General features: G+C 37.6%; 1 protein-coding gene and 1 long non-coding RNA gene across 2 annotated transcripts; both read right to left on the bottom strand.

Moving 5' to 3' along the window:
• Positions 1-471: 471 nt before the first annotated feature.
• On the bottom strand, positions 472-6,395 carry LOC104599074 (polygalacturonase-like). The gene is made up of 4 exons (XM_088899065.1): positions 5,343-6,395; positions 4,919-5,208; positions 4,583-4,811; positions 472-888 (listed from the first exon to the last, which is right to left on the bottom strand). Exons 1-4 carry the CDS (start codon positions 5,769-5,771, stop codon positions 670-672), a joined length of 1,167 nt encoding a protein of 388 aa, XP_088755191.1. The 5' UTR covers positions 5,772-6,395; the 3' UTR covers positions 472-669.
• A 9,198-nt stretch (positions 6,396-15,593) lies between these two features.
• LOC148802115 (uncharacterized) lies at positions 15,594-20,799 on the bottom strand. The gene is made up of 3 exons (XR_016082922.1): positions 16,194-20,799; positions 16,022-16,109; positions 15,594-15,913 (listed from the first exon to the last, which is right to left on the bottom strand). It is a non-coding gene; the product is annotated as an uncharacterized LOC148802115 (long non-coding RNA).
• Between the last annotated feature and the right edge of the window lie 5,123 nt (positions 20,800-25,922).

The raw sequence follows: 25,922 nt of genomic DNA on the forward strand, positions 1-25,922 counted from the left end.
ATAATTTTTTTCTAAAAAAGTTAAATGAATGACTACGACATATTAAAGTGATGCACATTAATTGCACAATGAGGAGACTTTCCAAAACCCTCTCTAGCCCCTTTTGGCATCAGCTAATTAAAGCTGCATTTGGAAACAATGCAAATAAGTGTGAATGCAAATATGTAGAGTGTAAAACGGTCCATATAAATTATAAAGTTGGGTTAGTTTTAAACTAACAAATTTACCTTCTTACCAAACAAATTTTTAGTTGTAATGGATGCAAACATGAATTCCAATAAAGCATATGCCATTTTTATCAAAAGCCCACTTGAATACAAATTTACTTCTTTTTTATTGATGTATTTTTACATCTTATTATCAATGTAAATATGCATTGGAAAATGTATTTTCTGTCATTTGTCAATACATAAATGTAATGTTGTCAAATACAGGCAAAAGTGAACTAAAGTGCAAATTTACCCAAGATTTACACTCCATTTGCATCGTTTCCAAACATAGCCTTAGGATCGATAGACATGACCATAAATGGGCTTATTTTTAACACTACATGGTTACTCTAATACCCTTTTATTGGACCGGACTCAAATCAATTGCCAAGCCTACATCTAAGATCTAACCCATCAACAAGTGATTGAATATGATGAAGGATACAAAGACATACCCTATCTAGAGACAACTCGACGGAATGACAAATCCACTAGTAGTTCCACGAGCATTTGTACATGAAGATTGTGCCGGACGATTCAGATAAGTAAGCCTTATGTTGTGCAATCTGATCCCTTTACATGGATTGCTAGAACTACAGTCAAATTTCACGGCAACTTGTGTTGCCGACGTTCCCCGGATTCTCTTATATGCCACTTGGTTGATCTTTATGCCTGAACTCTATCAACAACAATAATACATATATGTTTGAACAGTTAGAATAGAAGGAAACAGAAAGAATGAAAGAAGTTAAAATTTGGTCAAGTCATTATATATAAGAATTACAACACAATTGAAAAATTATAAAAAGATGCATGCCAATTTAGGAGATGTTTGGTACAGTGGCTGTTTCTACTTAAAATGCAGTCACTTTAGCACCATCTAGGAATTTTGAGTTATAACATTAATTTTCCATTTGATTGATTTAAAACAATCATAGAAGTTTTTCGCTAGAAACATAAAAATCATAGTGTTAGGGAAAATGTCAAATTGATGTTTGCTCCATCAGTTGATGGGAGGGGGGAGGCTCACTAAGGCTGTAAGGCCCCACTCATCAAAACAACACCACAGAATATGAAAACAAAAGGCCCAAAAACAAGTTAAAACACTCCTAAAGCAAGACTGATCGGCTATGAGCTGATTTAGGCTATGTTTTGCAAATAAGTGGTTTGAGAAACAAATACTATTTCACAAAGTACATATTTTTAAGTACTTATAGTGTTTGGGAGGTCCTTTCCCAAACCACTTACACTTATTTTAAGTATTTATTTGGGTTAAACTTTAAAGTGTTTGGTAAACCACTTAATTAATCAATAAGTACTTACATGATGCCTAAAATAGAGTAAAAATGGAAAAAAAAAAAGGGTAGATTCGCATACTTGGAACGATTTCTCAGCATGGAGTTGCTTTTCGCCATCATTGGTTCATGTTGGAGCTCAAAGAAGACGCTCCATGAAATTTTGAAAAAACGATGAGGACAGTTTTGTATCAAAAAAATTGGAATAAGTACTTAATGAATAAGTGATTAAAATAAGCAACCCCTGGGTTTCTTTTTTTAGGTACTTATTTTGAAAACTAAGCACTTATTTGCTCCTTTTTTTTCCAAGCGCGAATAAGTGCTTATTTGACACTAATTATGTGATCCCATCATTTATTTATTTTAAGTATTTATTCAAATAAATACTTAAAATAAGTGCTACCAAACTAGGGCTTAGTAAACAACAATAATGCTTTCTCACATTCCTAATGGCAGTAAAGACCAAGTCAACTCAAACAAAACTGAATTTCTTCCTCTTCCCCCTCTACCTATACCACGGGTACCATGCTTCCCCTGCAACTATTGGTTTTTACTGCCACGTCCCCATTGAAATCCAACGGAGATTCTGACTTTCTACTAATTAGCAGTAGGGGTGGACACAAATCAAGATTTTCATGAGTTATTCGAGTTTGACTCGTGAAAAGTTCAATTCGGCTTGATTTAAATTAAACTTTAAGTCAAGTTCAAACCCAATATGCAAGCTCATTTGTTAACCGAGCTAAATTCGAGCCTAATGACACTTAACTCGTGAGGCTCACGAGGCTAATTTAACCTATACTATATATAAATATTTGTAACTATATATAATTACAAATAATTATTATATGTATAAATTTTACATGCATAATTGTTTTATTTTTTTATATGAAACTTGGCAAACTATCGAGCTTGAGCTGAATTCAAGTTCATATCTCTAGCTCGAATTGAACTCGAACCCAAAGTTGAACTTGATGTTTTCTATCGAACCGAGTTCAAATAATAACCAGATAATCAGCTTGGCTTGACTCTAATCAACCCCTACTTAGCAATTAGTCTAAGCTATCTGTAGAGCAACCGAATTCCTCACCCTAATAGAATCCTCCTCTTGCTCCAAAACACCTTGATTCTTCTGCGACCAAGCTTCCTAAGCCAACACCTCTTTAGAGTTAGAAACTCACTCACCCCATCCTCTTCTACTTGCAAAAGAGACACCCACAAATGCATGCTTATTAATGGCGTTGAGCCCAGACACTTCACACCCCACCAATTGCACCAGAGCTTCCTCTTCAAACATAGTCCTATTAGACTGCACCTCTTTGTCCATTTTTTACGGCCGCGCAGCCCCAACTAGGTCCACTGCTATAAGTGTATCAATGACCCGCTGTCCAATCCAAAATCAATTTAGATGGATTGGATAGGCCAATAAGACATATTGGACTAGTCCAAGTTAATCCAAAATAATTATTAGATTGGATTGGACCTGGTCTATCCATAATAAATTTATATTGGATTGGATTGGATTAAACCAATATCTGATTCATTGATATAAGATAAAAATATAGATATCAATAAACTGGGTTTAGGTTGAAATCAATCAAAATCAAAATGAATTTAAACAAATTAAATGGTCCATTGGACTGATCCAAAATAATCCAAAATTTTCATTGAATTGGACCTAGTCCACTTATAATGCACTCAACTGGATCGGATTAGAAAAATCCAATACAATTGACACCCCTACCTATAACACCTTCCGTTTTCAGTTGGCTCACCAGTCACCACTGATAGCAACCTCTTTTTCTTTTGACTTGTTTAAACGATTTCTTACTGTAGCTTCTTTACTAGGCCCAGACAAAAGTTGACCTTGTCCTATATGTTAGCCAAATTAAGGGACTAGACACTTGACTTGAGAAGATGCACCCCCCTTACAGCTTGGATCAGCACTACAGAGCAGGGGACAAGATCGGTTGTTGACTCCCCATAGATGAATTTTTTGACCATTCTAGTGATAAAAAAAGCCTCGATCCTTTTTTTGGGTTCTATGCTACTAATCTACTATCTACATTTAAATATTAATTTGTGTATAATAATGAACCAATCATCAGAAAAAAAAATTATTTTTAAATTTAACCATCGTATGAGAATTAGTATATTAGGATGGTATTAAACATTTCATTTAAATGTTTAAGTAGCAATGCAACGCCAATTGCAATAATGCTCAAATAAACACTTGTTCAGGGCCTAGATAATATAAGTATCAACCAAACTAGTTTCAGGCCTTGTTTGGTGTATCTTTTCGTATAGGTTGTTAGCTTTTTAAAAGTCCGGAAGTTTGTGTTTTTATCTTTTCTCTTTTAATTAGGAAAAGATTTAGTTGTCAAAAGACGTGTTGAAAAGACGTATAGAATCTATTTTGGATAATTTTCGAGAAACTCTAAATGAAGCTTTTTAATTTTTCATCTCATTTTTGCACAAGAAAATATACCTTAATCAAAAGATCTTCAAGTTATCAAGATTTTAATGTAAAATCTCACTATGACTTTTAACTAAACCTCTAAAAAACCTTTCAAAAAGACTTACCAAACAATCCTTCAATTAATCCACCTGGACTAGTATTAACTGACCTAAAACAGTAAAATCATGGCCTTTGATGCATTATTGTGGCCCCACTTTACATCACTTCATCTAATTCAAGGTGGGGCCACATTCATACATGGATGGCCATGATTTGGTTTTAGCCTTGCTACTCCAAGTATAGCTGATTTTTTAGCCCTATTGTGGCATTTGATATAAATGCCATAGCCTCTCTAAACGTTTAAGCCTAAAATAATTGAAAGCTTATTCAATTTAATAAATTCATAGATCAGCTTTTCTCTCTCTCTCTCTTAGAACCGCACTCCAGAGGCCGAGTTAACTTCGGTCAGATCTGCATCAAACTGGACCAATCAAAATGACCCAACTGGGCCAACCCAGTAGCTAGCGAATGCACCTAATTTGACAAAACCTCACCAAGATTATCAATCAAGACCGTTCATTTTTATTATCCAACATGAATGTACTGAAGTTCTTCAAATTTACCTGTCTGGAGCAGCCTTGGTTGTCTGGGCAATATCTCTGATCAATAATGATCGGATTTTTCACATCTTTCATAATAATGTTTTCATAGAGAACACCTCTCACGTAGCCGGAGCTCGGCCTCGCCCACGTCTTTATCCTCACACCATTATCAGTTCCGGTGAAAACAGCATTTTTCACGGTCACATTCTGTACTCCCGATTCTCTCAGATCCTTTCCTAGGCTCCCAATGCTACAATAAATAATCACAAATAAGCCCACGTTAACGCAGAAGACTTCTAGTAGTGTGGATCAGTTTGATTTGTTCCAAAGATCGATCAAGCAAATCGTTCTCCATACCTGATGCCATGTCCAGGACCGCATGCTATGTGATCAATCCACAGGTTTGAGGTGCCTGGACCAATGGAGATACAGTCATCACCGGTCCTAATGCCGGAGCTTCTGATGGTGACACCAGTCGAAAACTGTACATGTATGCCGTCCGTATTGGGGCTCTGGTCAGGCGCCAAGATCTGCACCTTTTGCACCATTACGTTGTTGCATCTGTTTACTACAACATGAGTAGTCTGGCTGTTGATCGATGTTAAGCCGCTGATCAAGATGTTGTTCGCGTAATTGAAGGTTATCGTCTGCATAAATTTGAAAGAAGTAATCAAAAGAGCCTTTAACTGTTATATTAATTCGTTTGGCTTAAACAACAAATCCAAACAAAACAAATGAGAAATAACAGCCAGTAGTAAGTTGGGTTTGTTGTGTAACCCACCCTTGCTCCGGCTGGGCAGTTCCTGCCAGCATTCCTGCAAGCCCAGAAACCAGCTCCTCGCGCATCAAGAGTCCCCCCAAGGACAGACAACCCGGTCACCTGAACGAACAAAAGCCAATTTCCTGCATTGCCAATGGCGTAATAATTGTTCGGAGCAAGGATTGTTCCATCAATTTTTATAAGAATTCTGCTCTTGCATGGACCTCTGAAGACTGCTGGTTTCATCAAGTACCTTCCACGAGGCACATGGATTGTTGAAGGCCTGACTGATTGGCACGCTGAAGCCCATGCCCTAAGGAATGGTTTTGTCGCATCAGCTCTGCCGTCCGGCCTGGCGCCGAAGCTGACGAGATTATAAGAGACAGCATTTGATGGCGAGAAGACAAAGAGAAGGAAGAGAAGAAGCAAGGGGATGATCAGTTTAGCCATGTTTACTCTAGTCTTGACCCTTGAGCAGAGACTAGAGAGACGGGAAGAAGTTGTGGCAGTGTGGCTATTTGTATTGTATTGATTATAGACGAGGAGGATTCCATTTATTATTTAATGTTTTACATATTCTTTTATGGTAAGTACAGATCCTCTAGTGGGTGACTGCCACGTGTACTACATGAAAGGCTTACTGTGGGAAACCAGGGAGAATTTAATGCAAACACTTGGAATGCGTGTTGCAAAGTTAAAGGAAGTGTAGTTAGTTTGTGGAGACCGAGGTATTTTAGATTCGGGGACTCATGCGACACATGGAGAGGAGGAAAGCCAGGAATAGAATAAGGCAATCCATGTGGCGGAATCACAGCTCACGATGTACTGTGTTGGGCCGGGCCATTTCTTTGCGTAGGATATAAGGGATTGTATGTTGGACCAAGACTATGTTGACCACTAGGCCTGAAATATAGGCCCAATTCAGCCCTACAACTGTAGAATTGGGATCTGTGAGGTCTGCTCCTCACACCGATTTCACAGCCACATCCCACCGTCTATTGGGAGTATTTTCCATGAATAAAATGTACGGGACATGCTCCTGTGTGAGGTTAGTATAAGAAGCACTCTGTAGGAAGCAGATCCGGACCTGGTTGGACATTAGACTTATGAGCTGAATCCATATCTCCTGCCAACAAAACACATCCAAACACCCTTTCAATGTAATCTGACACCGCATATCTCATATATGGTGGTTCAGTCTCATGGTGGAATGTGTGGTGCGGATCATGTTGATAGGGAGTTGGAACGTGAAACTTACTGGCAAAATAGATTTTTGAGATGATATAATCAGTAGTCTACATGACTTTTACATATAAAATAATATAGGTTAAAAAAAGTAAAAAAACCTCTTCTATAGCAAATAATAAATGATCAGAAGTCTTTATTATAGCAACAAAATATAGCTTATCTGAATTTGGGCATTGTTCATTTGTTGACTTGTTTAAGGAACACCAATTATGAGGAAATATTGGCTCCAACCTGTCCTCCAATCAAATGCATTTTATTTTTAAATTTTAGGGTTTAAGGTTAATTAGAGTTTAGGTTTTAAGGTTTAAAGTTAATGAGTTTTCAGGGTTTATGGATTTTCTTTAAAAAAAAGGGTTTAAGGGTTTAGGGTTTCGTGTGTATATATATATATATATATATATATTCCCATTATGTATGACCATGCCAATTTGTTTTAACTACTCTTAAACCCTAATCTTAATGGCAAGATGTCATTAACGAGATGTCATTAGTAATTTTTATTCCATAAGTTTATATTTTAATATAATAATTTCATGATTTTAGATTTTCAACAGAATGATCTATTATAATCTATAATAGATTCAAACTATTTTAGCATTCCTTTTCTCAAGTTTGTACTAAAACGAAAACTAATAAAAATATTAAACAAGTAAAGAATAATAAAAAATTTGGTTAGCATGATCATAAAAGTTCAGTTTAGGTCTCTGTTAGTCAAAGATTAAGGCCATGTTTGGTTTGTAGGAATAGGGGTCTGGAATCAGAATCGGAATGGGCTATTTTGATTCCAACTGTTTGGTTGGGTGGAATTGGAATCACATTCCTATTCTTACTGGATTAGCATTCCTCCTTTTGAGGGAATGACCATTCCCTACCCTTCCCTTGAGAATGAAATCCTATTACTGCTGATTTCAATTCTCATTCCCATTCCTGTCTGAACCAAACAGAGTATAGGAATGAACCATTCCGATTCTGATTCCAGAGAATTTCGATTCTAATTCTGATTTCAAATCAAACGAACCATAGGAGAATTTGAGACATTTGATGAGATTTCAAGAAGATGGGAGAAGTTGAATTGGGTTAAAGTCATGATTAAGGTTCAGAACCTTGGATTGAACTAGAATTGACCTCAACCTGACCTAACCCGGTCTGAATTGCATCCCTAACCAAGGGCTCCTCTTTAGAGAGGGTCATTGCTATTGAATCCGACACCCACGTTTTCAACAGTAGAATCCATCTCTATCCATCAGAATCAATTAGCTACGTAAACGGATTTTTAGTTATTCATATGTACTTTGTGTTTTATAATCTATAAAATACATTAAATTATCTAAACCAACTATATAGTCGTACGTAATGGTTGAAAAGAAAGTTGAGGCATTTTATCTTCCTTAAATCATTAACATGCTATCAGAGCATCATCACTCCTCTATACTCATCTTTCCCACTCTGGTAACACCTCTGCCATATATGTGCCCATTAACATCATATATCCACCCAAAAAATATCATGAATGCAGACAATATGGTTCAATCTTCTCAACAACAATAATAAATTTAAACCTATAAGAAGCCTAGTTTGTACCATACGTCTACTAATACTGTATCACCCTACTAGGCTTGTTTTGCAAATATCTTATCTACCATAAGAATACTAGGATTTTCACTATGAGGTGTTTACAATTGTAAACTTCTATATTAACACATACAAAACAGCTCTATCCTTTGATATTGTGGTATTCCCTTAATTAGGTTCAATTTGGAAGGAGTACATACATAAATATATACCGTACAAATACATGCAAAATAATACAGAATACAATAATAACAATCAAGTTCACGGCAGTAGCAACAATGGCAACAAAAAAAATGAGGGTTTTAACAATCAAGGAAGAGGGTGTTGACCAACTGCCTAAGTTGCTATCCCAAGAATGAGAGAATTGGATTTGTACTCTTCACACATTACACGGACCACATTTTTATAAGCTGCCCTATTGCTAAGCAAGTATGGAATATTGCTAAAGACTGCTTTCAGGTTCTCAATGACTTAGGCAATAATATTTGCGAATGGTGGAACTTCATCTCGAGTAATAACGGTATGAATCCAGGTGACACCTATAACAAAGAGAAATTGGTTCTCCTCCTCTAACAAATTTGGAAGAATCGCAATGAATGTATTTTCAATAATAGGAGTTTGTCCCCCTATATCATCATTGAAAGGGCTTATAATATATTTTTAGAGATCCAAGGGATGAAGGAGGGAGATGATGGGTGTTTGAGAAAGAAGGATGTTATCCCTAATAGATGGAAGAGCCCTGATTTTGAAGTTATTAAAATTAATTTTGATGCATCGTGCATTAATGGGGATTGTTCAGTTGCTTGTATTGCCAGGGACCACCTGGGTCATATTCTGGATCTCAAAACCTACAAGCTAGGTAAAACTACAGTTAACGTTGCTGAAGCGTGGGTGGCATGGGTGGCGTGGGAAGCCCACAATCTTAGTCTCAACTTTTCAAACAGGTACATCATCATCGAAGGAGATTCGAAGCTTGTTATCGAGTGTCTGAAGAAGAGCTACAATCCTCCATAGAGAGTATGCCCAATTATTGAAGATTGCTACACTTTAAGAGAAACATTAGAGGAAACGATTGAGTATCATCACATCTACAGAGAAGGAAACACGACTGCAGACTGGCTAGCTAACTATGCACGCACAAACAATGTTTCTCTCAGCTCCGTCCCTATTCCTCTAAATGTAATTGCTTGTTCTGATTTCTGGGGACGTACTACCCCCCATTCTGACTTTATAAAAAAAAATTGGGTTTGTACTAAATTTACAAAGATTCTTAACTTAGTTTTTAATTTTGAAGTTATTAACTAGCAGCTACAATCTAACTTGTCTATTTAATAACTTTAACATAATAAATATGAAACACCAAGAGCAATTAATGAAGACGCTCAACTTTAATTTGAACAAGCATAAACAGATTATACAGTTGCCGAGTTGTATCTGTTATCGAAACAACCTACCAAGCTAATACGAAACTGTGGATATCTTCAAGTTTATAACAAATGTTGCTCATAGAATGTTGATAATTGAAACCTACCCTTACTCTAATGCAACATTAGAATGCTAAGAGCAAAAGGATCAAGAGACAAGTATGTACAGGACCTATAGTGGTTCACCTCTCCGAACCTATATCCTCTCCTTAGAGTTGTAATGTGGTTGCCCACACTATAATGGGTCGTGCCGGACCAACCCACGGTCCAAGCAAGCCATGCCTGCCTGGCACAAATTCCCATGGTTTTTAAAAATGAATCGGTGACCGAATTGGTCAAGGGTCCGGTTATCGGTTCGAACAGTCCAACCATTCAACCCGAACAGCCAGTCCGTTCTTAAAAAATTGGAAAACAGTGAAAATCGTTCGAACAATTAACCAGCCGGTTCAATTTGCTATTTATCTCTCTCTCCCTTCCATTCCCCTTCTTAGCCCTCTAAACTTATGTACTAAGTGTTGAATGTAATAATATTTTAAATTTGTGTGAAGGATAATTGATAGTTTATGTTTTTTGTACATTTAATCAAATAATTGGAAATTTTGATGTTTGTTCATGTTATTTTACTTGCTTATTACTTATATAATAGGAAATTAGATTCGGGTTTTAGACCCAACCCGTCAACCCGACTCACCTCACCTTCAAATGCAAAGAGGATAGGGTTGGAGAGGGTTTTGCAACTGCATGTGCATGGAGGATTTGAATTCTGAAAATCTAACCTGATACTGGTTTTGGGGAGGATACGACTTGGGAGGTATAGAGGGCGGGCAGGTCTAAAATTTACAAAACCTTCCTCAAGCCCACCCCATTGTCGTCCCTACTATTTGTAAATTTTCTTTTGTATTTTTTTAATTTAAAAGGAAATTATCATCTCCTAAAAAATCTCTCTCCCCTTCCAATTACCTAAGCCTTCTCCTAAAATTTCGAAGCAAAAAAAAAAAGGCAACTTACAAAGAACCTTAGCGACAATTAGCCCCTGAATTCTCATTTGTGACCACAACCCCTCAACTTCCAATTTGCCACAAATACCCCTCCATTAGGGTTCTTCAATTAACTTTCAAAAAAAGATTCTCATTCAGATTTTTAAAGTTTTTTAAATCCCTAAACTATCCTTATTTACATCTACTGTGCAAGCACTGATAATGGTTCATTTTTTGTTCTCTGACAATGATAAAGAAACAATGGGATATGTTTTGACAAAGACATAACAAATGTGAAGGAGGTTTTTTTCACTGGATATTCTTTCCTTCTTTGGTAATGGCATAAGAGAAAGTTTCTTCATTGGTGAGGTGTTAGAAGATTAGAGTTAAGATTTCAAAGCTTCAGTCTCTCTTTTTGACATGGATTTGAACTTATATTTATTAAAATTGACATGTTTTGTGTATCAATCATCTAGAGAATTGATTTCAAGAAACTTGTTGCTTGCAAACGTGATTTTGTTTTTGAGAAATAGAAATCAGATGACAATGTCAAACACATTTAGTGATTCTCTCAGTGAAAATTCTCAAAATCCATCCTTTTCTGAAAGGATTCTAAGAATGAGAATCCCCAGAATTGATGCCAAATGGGATCTTATGTTCTCGGTTCTCTTTTCTACCACAATGTGGCAAATCCATTCTACCGAAAAGTGCTAATTCTTCTTCAGATTGCAAACTATTTAATAGACTAGTTCAATTAGAAAGAGAAAAGGTATCTTTAAATCTTGTGTCAGTGAATGGGGATGCAATCCAAGAATCTTAATCAATATACGTAATTCCCTAGAATTTTATTAATAGGCAATTTATAAAATAAACAAACAATAATTTTATTAATACAAAGTCAATTAAAAATAAAAAATTAATGAAAATTTATCTAACAATAACTAATATACATAAGATATTAGTGAAATTAATAATTAAGAAATATTATCAAAATTTAAAATTGCATTTAGGTTCCATATAAAAATAATAAAAATTATTTAATTATAAAAATTATTTTTATTTTAAAATCCATAAAAAATAACACAAGTTTATCTAAAATACCATAGTCCAAAATTAATAATTGGGTTGGACTTTGACCAGCTATTCCTAAATGCAACGGTCTTAAGGCTTCTTATACTTTAACTTTATTTAGCATAACCTATGCATTTCAAACAAAATTATTGTTAAAAATAAATTCTATTTAAGTTCAATTTAAAAATAATAAAATAATATTTATCTGGAGATAAAAGTTAATAAATATAACTAAAAATAATGAACAAACAATGGATACAAAAGTAATGCTTGGGGTTGATTCAATTTGGCTTGGAAGTTGGAACAACCCTTAATTAGGACTACCAATTTCTCGAAACAAGTCATTAAATACCCACCTAACAACATCTTCTTCACTAGCAGTATTTGAACATTGGACCATTTCGATTGCCTAGATATTCCCTAGCAGTATTTGAACATTGACCAATTGTTTCTTGGCCCGAAACTAACTAATTAAATGAAACTCCATGGAAGTGGACATAAATGCTAAGCTACATTCATGGAACTGGGCATCAATTGGTGCCATGTGTGGGGTCTTACTAGACACAAAGGTCATTCCCTTGCTCTCACTATTATGTTGACTCAAAAAAACTCTAAGCACACTCATCATTCCAGTAGATGATCCTCCTTAGGGAGGCTTCCTCCCCATGTTGAGCCCTTTGTGCTGCCATAGGGGGTAACCATGGACCAACTAAAGGACCTTGTGTCATGGTTTTTAAAACTGAACTGGTCAGGGGTCCGGTTACTGGTTTGAACGGTCCAATTGTTCGACCCAAACAGCCAACCCATTCTGACAAAAAAAATAAAAAAATAAAATTAAAAATTGGAAAACGGTCAAAACCGTTTGAACGGTTAACTGGCCAGTTCAGCTGTTTGCTGACCAAAATCAACGGTTTTGGAGAAAAACGGAGGTTCCCAGTTTTTACAGTCCGGTCCAGTCTGGTTTTGAAAACAATGCCTTGTGTAGCTGGTTCGGCTCCAGCTGTGGAATAGCTCCCAGCATAGATACCAATGCCTCTAGCACCACCAGCAGCTCGAACTCCCAATAAAAGCCTTGTTAGAACCCGCACGTCGAAGCAAGGGGACAACACCTACATTCCTAAGAAAGGGAGTAGGGTGAACTCTTCCACTAGGACAAATTACTCGTGCACTGCAGCAACCTCATTGTGGCACAAGTATGGAAGGCGTCCCCAACGAGCTCCCATAAGAAGCTAACTTGGAACTCAGAGCAACAAGCATGATAGCTCATCTAGGGATCAGGAGGTTAGCCGATCTAGTACTTTAGTACTCCAAAGGTAACTAGGGAATCTCCTCTCTTGCCCAAGATACTCTCATAGACTCACCCTAAGGGCTTCAAAACACTAACCCTAGAGACCTATGATGGAACTGCTGACCCATTAGACCATATGGAGAGCTTCCAAGCCCTCATGTTACTTCACAAGGCCTCAGAAGCAAGCATGTGCCTGGCCTTTCCAATCACCCTTTGGGAAGCAACTCGATTATGGCAGCTAACAGGGCTTGCACCCCATTCCATAAAGAGCTTAGACCAATTTATCAATCTGTTGGTGGCCCACTTTGCAACAAGTCGCATATACCAGAAGATTGCAAAGAATTTAATGCACATCCAGTAGCAACCTGAGGGGAACCTTCAGGAGTACATATAGAGATTCAACTTGGACGCTCTCAAGGTATGCAACCTTAATCTGAAAATAGCAATAGCAACGACCTCCCATGGGCTCAAAGATTTGTGCTTCTTGTTCTCCCTGGCGAAGAAGCCACTCCAGGACATGACCGAGTTCCTCAACCAAGCAAAAAAGTGTATAAACGTTGAGGAATCCATCTATGCATGCAAGGATAAAGGATAAAGGAAAAAATAAAAGAAAAAACCAAGTCGATGAGTGAGATGGAGACGACAACAAGCAGATTTGAGGCAAAGGGACCTCATCTAGACGATTTCACACTCCACCCAAAAGGTACCAAACCTATACTCCACTCAACACCAAGCAGGGGTGAGATACTTATGCAGATTAAGTACTAGGAATACTTGAAGTGGCCCCCACTCATGAAGGGCAACCTTGCAAAGAGAAACTAGGACTGGTATTGCAAATTCCACCAGATTATTGGCCATGACACTAAGTACTGCCGAGAATTGAAGAATGAGATCGAGAAGCTCAACCAGCATGGCTACCTCAAGAAGTTCGTCAAGGACAACTAACCTACCGAACAACCAAAGGACTGGGAAGAGGAACCTGAAGTGGGAGGTGTTGTTGGGATGATTATAGTAATCACGAGAGGTTCGGTTGTAGTCAGATGTACCCACACATCCAGAAGAGCATCAGCCCAAGAAATATAGACCAACCCCAACACCTAACCTCCCAAGCAACCAAATCTAGATGAGACAATCTCGTTCACAAAAGAAGACTTGAAGCACGCCCATCTACCTCACAACGACACCATGGTTGTAAAATTTATGATAGCGAACTATGAGGGAAGACAAATTTTGATTGATAGTGGAAGTTCTACTACTATTTTGTTTTTTAAAGATTTCGAATAGATGAAACTCAACCGGAAGCATCTTGTCCCAATTGATGTACCATTTTTCAGTTTTAATGGAAACGTTATCTTTCCACTTGGGAAGATTAACCTGTCGGTAACAACGAGGACCACGCTGAGTAGGGTAACTGTGATAACATAATTTCTAGTTGTGAAATCACCATCAACCTACAAAGTCATTTTGGGCCACCCACTTTTGCATGCCCTCCGAGTAGTTGTATCGACCTACTACCTTGCCATGAAGTTTCCAACTAAGTGAGGGATTAGTGTAGTTCAAGGGATAAGCTCAAATCAAGGAAATGTTATGTGGTAGAATTGAAAGGGAAGTAATCCCTAGATATCAACATGGATCTAACTGATGAGATTGGCAAAAGTCGGGGACAGCCCGTGGAGTAAGTGGTCATGATACCCCTTTGTAAGGCTGAACCAAAGAAGAATGTGCAAATCAACTCACTTCTTTTAGACCCCCTCCAAGCTAAATTAACTTGTTAAATAGTAAAGGAGTAACTTCGCTCCAAGTCAATGGAGGGGGATTAACAAGGAAGACGGAAAGCTCATGGACATTGAGTTTATACCAGAAGTACTCAGACTAAATAGCCAATGTTGTACTCGCCAAGAAGGCAAATGGTAAGTGGCACAATTGCACCAACTACATCGATCTAAACAAAGCATGCCCGTAGGATAGCTCTCGCTTTCTCAAAAAGTTGACTATTAGAAGCCACCTTGGGATTCAAACTACAAAGCTTCATGGATGCCTTTTCAAGCTATAACTAGATCCTGATGCACTCTGATAATCAAGAAAGTACCTCTTTTGTTTGAGACAAGCTTATTACCAAGTTATGCCTTTTGGCCTTAAGAATTCCAACATGACTTACTAACGCCTTGTAAATAATATCTTTCAAAATTTAATAAGAAATAATGTTGTGGTTTATGTCAATGATATGATAGCTAAAAGTAGAACTGCTAACTTGCACATAGATGACCTAGCCAAAGTGTTCAGGGTGTTGAGAAAGCATCAATTAAAACTCAACCCGAACAAATGTGTTTTCAGTGTCACCTTGGGAAAATTCCTTGGTTACATGGTAACTCGACGTGGCATTAAAGATAACCCGAAGAAAATCTGAGCTATCCTAGACATGTAACCGTTGAGGTCCATCAAGGAGGTCTAAAGACTAACCAGTTGGGTTGTGGCACTTAGCCACTTCATGTTTTGAGACCTAGTTTGTAGTTCCTTAGTAGTCGACTACTATTAGCATATTGTTCTTAGTAGTCGATTACTACCAGCATACTATTCTTAGTAGTTGACTACTATCAACATATTGTTCCTAGTAGTCGACCACTTGACGAAGAGATTTCCTAGTAGTCAACTACTAGGACACTATTGTAACTTCATCTCTTGTACTTTGTGATTTCCCTAATATATGTAATAGAATGGTTGGTGCCGTTAATACAATTTTTGAGCCTTTTCTCACATTGCTTCTCTCTTTTTTCTTCTCTTCTTCTTCTTCTTGAAAAACATGGTATCAGAGCTTTGATACTTTTTCCTCCTGCTTTGAACTTAAAACAACAACATGCTAAAAATAATACTTGTAACAAACCAATTCTTCTATCAACAAAAAATCAACCTAGAACCTATAATATCTATAAAAAAAGAACCGCCCATTGTCATGTAATATCCACAAAACAACTTAAAACATCTCTATAAAGAACTTCATCTTCCATTCAACTCCTACAAATAAAAAGTGAAATAAAAAAGATATTAGCAAGCTAAGAAAAAATAGTTCAAATTAATGAAAATAAATAAGTAAGAAAATATTGAAGATGATTTTGATTTTACCAAAACTTGCACCCACTCTAAACTTTAGATTCATCTTCATTAGTTAAGTCTTCATCACTAGAAGATTCACCTTTTTCTTCATGAACATCTACAAAAGATAATAAAACTAAATATTAATTGATGCATTAAAAGAAAAAATAAATACTTATTAGAAAATTTAAAATTCAATTACCTTGAGATTGTTGTCCGTGTAGACAATCTTGGAGACAAATCATTGCTTGAATAGTTTTTAGCTTAAGAGAAGCCCAATACTATTCCACCATCTTCCTCTAGTATTAAATGCAGACTCTGAAAATACAGCTGTAATTGGAATAGACAAAACATCGTATGCCAATATTGCAAGTTCTTGATATCTCAATGCACCCACCTTCCACCATTCCAAAATATCTATTTCTTCTATCATATTATGCACTAGATCCTCCAAGTAAGTATCCAAGATGGATTTCTTTACTTGCACTTTGAACTTATGACTCAAAATTCAAGTACTCTTCTTCATCTACAATCCTAATCCTTCTTTTACCATCATCACTAGTTCCAACATTTGTATATTTTCTAAACAAAGCATCAATAGATATAACAGCAATTAACAGTAATTAAATATCAATTTATAATCATCCTAATACTTCTAAAATTTTTCTAACATTGGTTTTACTATGTCATCCAAGAATGAATGTGATCTAGAAGTCTTTCTCAAACACGTGTATGTTATGTACAGACTGAAAATATAAATTGGAAGTTGGGTATTTAGATCCAGAAAAGAGATTGTAATCATTAAATACCTATAAAAAATCACATAAAAGCTCTGGTTTAGACCATTCACCTTTAGATGGAGGAAACTGAAAATTTGAGTAATGAGATGCCATGTAAGAAAATTCTTGTCTAAAAGTACAAAACAAGTTGAACCATGTTGTAAGTTAGTTCTATCTGGTAGAACAATTTAAGTGGATATGTCACTTTGAATCTAAATGCAACTGTGCAACAATGTCATCAAATTTCTTCTTTCTTGGACCTGAAATCTTCACATATCCAATGCTATCTCTTATCTTGGGAACAAAATCCATTAACTCGTTCGCTCCAATTTGAACAATCAAAATTAATATATGCGCACAACAACGAATATGAAAGAATTTACCATCACATACAAGATCACATTTATTCAATAGATGACACTTCAAAGTGTTTTCCATGACATCATTCACACTACAATTATCCAAAGTAATATAATACTTTATTCTCAATCTCTCATTCAAACAAGCTAGATATAATAGCACCATAAATTGTTAAATCAGCATGTGGATGAGGGATACAATGAAAGCACAAAATCCTTTTTTGTAACTTTCAAGAACTATCCACAAAATGTGTTGTCACAGTTTAATACTTATCACCTACCCTAGATTTCCACATATCTACTGTCAAATATACTCATCCAGGGATTGATTCTAATAAACCATGCAAATTATACTTTTCTATGTTGTATTGATCCATGATATCCTACTTGATGGTATGCCTAGATGGCACTTTAAACCCTGAACGTGCAATTTGCATGGTTAATTTAAAATATGGTGAGTCAACAAAACTAAATGGTAACTCCATCGTCACCAACATATTACCAAATACTTTTTGCTACAAATATAGATCAAATGAAAATTTTGATAACTTCTTTGATCCTTGAGATGCAAGCATCATTTGTTTTACATCTTGATTTTTTTCATTTATTACATGACTTCAAATGTCTATGCATATGGCTAGTCCCACTTTTATAATCAGTTGACATGACCAGATTATAAGCCTTACATCTAGCCATTTACTTAGAACTTGTAGTTGCAGAAAGTTTTTTAAATTCTTTCCAAACAATTGATTTACTCCTTTTTTGTGGTCTATCAATAATTTTATCAACACCCACATCTACTTCCTCAATGACAGGATTAATATTGTCACCATTGTTTTCCTTGTCCATTAATATAACTATATACAAATAAATTATAATTAATATAAGAATAAAAATGCATCATAATCACTATAGTTAAAATTTAAAAAAAAAAACATAAAACATGAAAACAAATTGCAATAGTGACTACATCCAACCTCTAATTAAGCGTTTGCCAATTGCCAATCCAAATACCACCAAGAGAGAGAGAGATTAATATTTTGATGAATGAGAGTTGCAAGAAAAAAACTTTTAATGCAGTAATGCAGTAATGCATAGGTTTCTCTATTTACACATGAATGTCCACATCTTTTTTTAATACGTCCAAATCATTGAAAACCAAAATTGGTTTCATTTCCGTTGGCACATCTTCATAGATGAACATGTGCAGGCCAATGAAGCCATTAAAAATAAGTAATTGAAACCCACAATCACAAGAAAAAGGCATATCACATATGGGTTTATTGTTTTGATTGCCATTGACAATCTTTTTAAGTTTTTTTTTATCTTTGTCTCAACTCATTTAACAAAAACCAAAAGCAAGAGGCATATCACATATACAGGTCAACATAAATATTCAAAATCCATGATGTTTTCTGACACAAGAAGATAAAAAAAAAAAAAAAGTATAAAATGTACCTTGCAGTAGGCTTGCACAATTGCACTCTTTCCTGTACCTTGATGGGTGACGGGCGTTGGAGTAGTTTTTCTCTTGCACAAGCTTGTAGTCTTGCACAGTTGCATAGTTGGACTCTTGAAAGTAGCCAGACTTTTTCTCTTGGAAGGAATTATTGTAAGGTGCAGTGGGTTTTGACTTTTAATGAGGGAGAGATTAGTGGGCGATGGTTTTGTGAAATTGGTGAGAGACTGAGAGAGAGAGAGAGAGAGGAGACAAAATGACAACTGAGAAGATTAGGGTTTAGTAATTTAATTAGTCTTTTTTTAGTAATTTTCATATTCCATTGAACATTAGATTATAGTTTGGTAAGACCGTAGGATTAAAATCTTTAATCTCTTACAAATCTCGACTTAATATATAAAACATCAATGATCAAATATTTTTAAATAATATATACATAAATATATATTATATGTTATTTGTAAATATCTGGGTTGGGTCTAAAAATTAGGTCTAAGCCCGGATTTTCCAAGCCGGGCTAGGCCGAAATGATCACCCCTAGACCAATCCCAACAAAGTGACGCTCGAGTACACTTTGCAATTTGAGTTTAAAGCATCGAGCAATGAGGCTAAGTACGAGGCACTATTGGTGGGATTGTCATTGGCTAAAGAGGTTAGTGTAAAAAAGATAATCGTCTACAACATCTCATAGCTCATTGTTAACCAAGTCAATGAGCAGTATAAAGATCGGGAATCAGCCATAATCAAATATTTAGCAAAGGTATGGGACAATACACGAAGGACAGTTTACACTTAAGTTGAGGTCTAAGAATGCTTAAGCCGATGCACTTTCACAGCTAATTGGTTCTAAGGACAATTTACATCTAGGATTTGTCACACCCTGCATAAAGAAAGAACCAAAAGTCAAAGTCTCTCCAATCATAGTTACTGAGCCAAGCTGGATTAATCATATCATGGAGTACCTGCTCCAAGGCACACTACCCACAGACCGAGTTGAAGATCAGAAGATCGCTTACTGATCTACTCACTACGCCATCATAGCTGACCATCTTACAGGAAGTCCACCTCGCCCTACCTCAATTGTCTCAAGCCTATTGAAGCTAAGTACGTGTTGAGAGAACTCCACGAGAGAATCTATGGTGAACACTTTGGGGGTAGGTCATTGGTTCAAAAAGCACTTTGGCAAGGGTATTACTAGGTCACTATGAAAGAGGACGCCATCCAGATGGTCCAATAGTGTGACCAATGTTAGCGTCATGCTAACATACCACATCAACCCACCACAACCAGATATACCTCACCAATCCTTGGCCATTTGCATAGTGGGGGATCAACATCCTTGGTGCTTTCCTATCAGCCACAGACCATAGAAGGTTCCTAGTTGTGGCCATCGACTATTTCATAAAGTGGGTGGAAGTTGAGCCATTTGCCACCATTATAGCCTAGCACATTCAAAGTTTCTTCTATAAGATTAGTATTTACATGTTCAAGCTACCATAGGTGCTAATCTCAGACAAGGGTAAGCATTTCACCGACTTAAAGTTCCAAGACTTCTACTCTAAGCTAGCAATCCAACAAAATTTCACCTTGATCAGTTACCCCTAAGCCAACGGGAAACCGATGTAACCAACGGAACGATCCTCCATGGGTTAAAAACATGTCTCACTCGAGCTAAGGAACAATGGGTAGAAGAGATACCCAGCGTGCTATGGGGTTACTGAACTACAAGTAGAACTACTACTAGCTAAACTCCGTTCAACCACACTTTCGGCACCAAGGCGATCATTCCGATTGAGATCAAAGTTTTTACCTTACAAATGGAGACCTACGATAAGGAAGAGAATGATGACGAGCTCTAGACTAATCTGGACCTGATAGAAGAAGTACACAAGCAAGCCCAAGTTCGAACTATGACTAGACCTATTCATGGGCCAAGTAGCCCGATGGGCTGGCCCAGCCTAGCCCATCTTAAATTGGGCTTGGACAAAATTTTAAGCCCGCAGACTCGAGCTTAGGCTCTAAAAATCAGGCTCGACTATTTTTTGGGCCGGACTCGGTCTTTCCCAAATAAGCCCAGCCCTAGCCTGATAATATTAAATATATAACAGAAATATAATATATATGTTAATAATACATAATATATTATATAATAATAAAATTAATAGCAAAAAAGTATTGCATATTTATTAAATGTATAAAATATTATATAATATATAATATATGATTAATATGTTATAAAATACCTATCAAAGTTGGGGTTCAAGCTTGGGCTCGGACCTAGGAATCGGGCTTTATATAGGGGCGGGCTCAAGCTCAAGATCTAAGCCCGATGGTCGGGCCGGGCTCGGGCTCAGGCCTAGTAATTTTTTGTTTATAAAGAGGCAAAGCCCAGCCTGGCCTAGCCCATGAACAAGTCTAGCTATGACTTACCAACAAAGGGTTGCTCGATGTCATAATGCAGAAGTTCGAAGGAGTTTTCGTGTTAGTAACCTTCGACAAGTCATGGTGCCCAAGGTAGGTTCTAGAAAACAAGTACCCTACAAAATTGTTAAGGTACTAAGACTCAAGACCTACCAGGTCAAAACATTGGAAGGGAGATCAGTACCCCATACATGGAATGCTAGGAACCTCAAATTGTATTATCAGTAATCATATTAACATTATTAAATGAAGTTTCAAGCTCAATTCATTATTTCAATTTATTTCACTTTGCCTAATTTGATTCATTTCACCATTTGTTCAATTTATTTCACTCAACCAACTCACCCTCACAAGCTAGGACAACTCATCTCAGTTTTAGTTAACATTGGGATGAGTAAGTCGGCATCAATTTGCCGGGATAGCTCAAGTGGATGGATATGAACTACTCGAGATTGGGATTGATCGTGCCCTAACCCCACTCTAAGTGACCTCGCTTTGTGCAACTTTGGTTGGAAATCATTTCAAACTTAGCCACCTCAGACCGATATGTGGAATGTTTGAGAAAAGTTTAACTCAGAATTTTCACTAATCAGTGAACAAAAATTCATTTCATTACAAGATGATTGTCTACATCGAATAAAATGGGGGAGAAAAAGAAAAACTTAGCTCGGAGGCCTAGGATACATTGTTGCATATTTACAAGGTCCAAGAAAAGAGGAAAAAAAGCTTCAGACATCACTAGGGGGATGTCATCTATGACCTCCTCACCATCCCAAGTCCATTCCTCCTTGCCGAAGTCCTCATACTCATAAGCCTTTTTCAACACCTCAACAATAACGACCATCAGTTTTAACCTCACCAAGTCTCACTCTAGAAATAGAACAACCATGAGCTGATGGCAAATCTTGCTCATGGATGCAAAGGCATACTTGTTCCTGTCACCTCGAAACTCAAGACAAGAGATGTACTCCTCAATGAACTTTGCCCTAATGACCTCCAACTCCTCAGCGTGCTTGGCCTCCATGATCTTCAGCTCTTTGGCATGCTCGACCCTCATTTTCTCTAGGCTGCCTAGCAGCACCATGGTGTTCTTCTCTACCTCAATCAGCTTCTCCGACAGTTTGGCCTTTTCTCACCTTGTCCTTCAGGGCACCAATCTCTACCTTTGTCGCATCCATCTTTCCTTGGATGTGCTACCTCATTCCTGATGGCCTCATACTGAGCAATGTACACCCCAGCCTTTCCCATCAATGCTTGCAACATGGAGTTGGCCTAAAAGGAAAGATCGATCAACTCAACTCAACATTAAAAAAGGGAGAACATAACATAAATAGGCACTTACCATCACAAGGTGTCGAACAAGATGGGCTCCGAGCATCAAGGGAGCCTAACTCCCCATCTCATTAACATCTTTAGGGAGTAAGATCTCCTTGCTTAGCTTGACCATCACCCTAGCGTCCCAGGATTTCTCATTCAAGTGCGTTGATTGCCTCCCCTATGCCAATGACCTGGTCCCCGAGGTACCGACTACTTCTACACTGGGAGTTGTGGTGACATACTCAAAAAGGGGTTGTGTGCTCCCTCCTGACTGCCTCCTTCGGTCACCATTTCAATGTCCTAACGTTGATGTGAACAACCTCCAGGGCATTGGCACCCCTCACCAAACCTCGACTCATCATTTGCATCATGGGAAGTTCTAGCCTTCACAACCTTCATCATGTCGGAAAAGACTCTGGTAATATCGACATTCAACATCCCTCATGCAAGGAGGAAAGTGCGTCAGACAGCAATATAAGGTAAGTAAAATATGAATAAGAAAATATCTAAGTATAGAAAAGTGACCTACCCGTTGGACTTAGACCAGCTCGGACCAATAGCTCCTCGGCTAAGTAATCCCCAACCTATAACTTCTTGATAACCAAGTCCTCAACTAGTGACTTCTCGAGCTAAGTTAGGGTCTCTTTGCCCAGGGCGGCAAAAGCCACAGTCTAATCCAAGGTAAAGGGCTACCTTCCTTCAGTCGTGATGTAAAAGAACTTGTTCTTCTAGGTCAGAACCTTGGAAGGAAGACCATCCAATTGCTTGTGTTAAGATCAATATGACAAGTATAAAAAAAAAAAAAAAAAACCTTCTCATTAGACAGGTGCTTTATTTGGCTAATAACCCAAGAGGTCTTGATGTTTAAGGGGAAGTTGAATTGATGGAAAATCAAGATGGTGCCAATTAGTACCCTTATTGAGTTTAAGTGACGTTGCCCTAAGGTGATGTCATAGTAATTCAAGACTTCATATACAAGGGGTGAAGGGGAAACCTAAGGCCTGCTACGGACTACTCGTATGCACAACCCTCTCCTTCCTCGTGATTCCAAGGACGCTGGTCAGGACCAAGGAGGATAAACCTAAAATTGTCAGGGACATGGCACCACTCCCAGATCCATCGGAGGTCGGCTAGTGTTAGCTGAGTCAGGCCAGACTCGAACTTCTTTCTCAAAGTTGAGGCCCTTTTATGGGAACCTCAGCACTCTTGGATTGGGAATTCCTCTTCCCCAACCTGAGCACTAACCTATTCCTCTCCCTCAAACTCAAAAGAACTAGACATAATGAAATAAAAGAAAAGGAAGGAGACTCGCCTAAGAGAACTAAAAGAGTAGACCGACCGACTTAACTCTAACCAAACTCCTCAACCACAAACCGAGCTCTCCAACCTCACTATAGGGAAACTCCACAATGGACAAGTGAAAATGGACCCCCTAGCACTGCTATTTATAGGTAAGAATGGCAAATTATCAATGACTAAGATCCATTTGATCCAACAAAGGGGGGAATCGCAACAATTCATCTCTTAAGGCACAAATTCAATTTTTCGTGTTTCTTGGCATCCATGATGGTTAATTTTCCTTTTCCATGTGGAGTATGTGCATACGGCGACATGATCTATCAAATGGTTCAAAACCAATGTACATAACTCATAGGAATTCGCAAGCCCCAGAAACCTAATTCCAAAGTATTTGACAAGAACCGCAACTAACCAAACTACTTATTTTGCCCGAGTTGCTTACATCGAACTCAGAAGTGGGAGGCAATTAATGAGGGACGATTTTCCCCTCCTGTTACACCTTGTATCCACTCAGAAGTGAGCTTCTCCTTATCTTCGTTAGCACAGAAGGGCCAACCCATTCCTTGTGCGAACATCAAACCACCTGGCACTACTAGATGCCCACTTCACAAGGAAGTGGGTGAGTTGCCACCATTAATTGCCCAAATGTGCCCACTAAGGCCAACCACCTAACTTGCCCCTCCCGCCATGTCTAAGCCAAGCCTCGAGACCTATATAAGGGTAAGTTGCCACCATTATAAGGTACACATTCTACTCTTGGATTCTTGATCTTGCTTCCTTTGTCACCTTAGAAAGCTCAGCACTTACTGGCTTGACTGTTGAAGACTAGTGCCTAGGACATTCCCCAGGCTCTCTAACTTTGGCTTTATAAACCTTGCTACCAAAGTCCACACCCAAGCGCCAGATCATTTTTGCTAGTAGGGATCACAACTTTTGATCTTCATCAGGTCTGTGCAATCTTATGGGTCACAATGTAGCAAGGCAACCATCATCTATGGTGAGATGAGCCCATCGCCCCAAGGCTTTGACAATGTTTTGCTCTTTACTAGGGATGGAAACGGGCCAGGTTTGGGGAAGGTTTTGTAAATTCTAGACCATACCCGCCTCCCTAAATCTCCCAACCCATACCCACCCCAAAACCCATAATGATTTGGATTTTGAGAATCAAAACCCTCCCTGCACATGAAAATGCAAAACACTCCCCTACCCTACCCTACCCGCATTCAAGAGTAGGGCGGGTTGAGTTTAGAACCTGCATTTAATTTCCTATTATTTCTTGTTATATATAAACAATAAATAAGTAAAATAACACAAACAAACAACAAAATTTTCAATTATTTGATTAAAACATATAAACGAACACATAATCTATCAATTATCCTTCACATAAAATGCAAAATATTATTAAACTCAACACCTAATACATAAAGCTTATATGCTTTCCAATAATATGCGTGTTGAGGAGAATAGGGGTGAATACCCACTGGGTAGGGTAGAAATTGTCATCCCTACTCTTTACCCACCCCTAGAGTTGTACACGGGTCAGGTTGGGTTGGTTTACTGGGGTTTTCCCAACCGACCCGACCTGGTCGGGTTACCTGAGGTGGAAACCAAAACCGACCCACTGATGGGCAAAACCGACCTAGTCGGGTTGGGTCGGGTTGGGTCGGTTTCGGTTTTGCTCCTGCAGTCAAACCTTATTTTTGAAACTTGTCTCACCTTTGGTCCAGTATCAACCTTACTAACCCCTGTTCCACTCAAAAAACTTTTGTATTCAATAAGACAAAAGACAAAACTGTTTTATAAAAGACAAAAGTTATCAATATTCAATATTCAATAAGACAAAAGTTAGAAGACAAAAGACAAAAGTTATCAATATTCAATAAGACAATAAAATAGAAAGTCAAATTGTTTTATAGAAAGAATGCTGAAACATTTATATTTAAAGAAACTTTCTAAATTCTAATCTAGGTAAAAGAGGACACCTAATTCTAATTGTAATTGCCTAATAGGTTGCCTATTTGGTGTAAAAAACTATAGAAACTAGGATATATACAATTTAGTTAAGTAGGAACTAGAAGATAGGGCTGTTCTAGTTCTAGTAGAAGACTAGTTAAGTAGGAAACTAGGAACTACCGAACTGGTAGAAGACTAGTTAAGTAGGAAGACTAGTTCGGTTCGGTTTCGGGTCGGTTTCGGTTTTTACACAAGAAAACCGAAACCGACCCAATATTTCGGTTTATAAATTTTCCCAACCCGAAACCGACCGGTGCTGATGAAAACCCGATCGACTCGGG

The sequence above is a fragment of the Nelumbo nucifera genome, chromosome 2, assembly GCF_055504915.1.
Source record: "Nelumbo nucifera cultivar China Antique chromosome 2, China Antique-T2T, whole genome shotgun sequence".
Taxonomy (NCBI): Eukaryota; Viridiplantae; Streptophyta; class Magnoliopsida; order Proteales; family Nelumbonaceae; genus Nelumbo; species Nelumbo nucifera.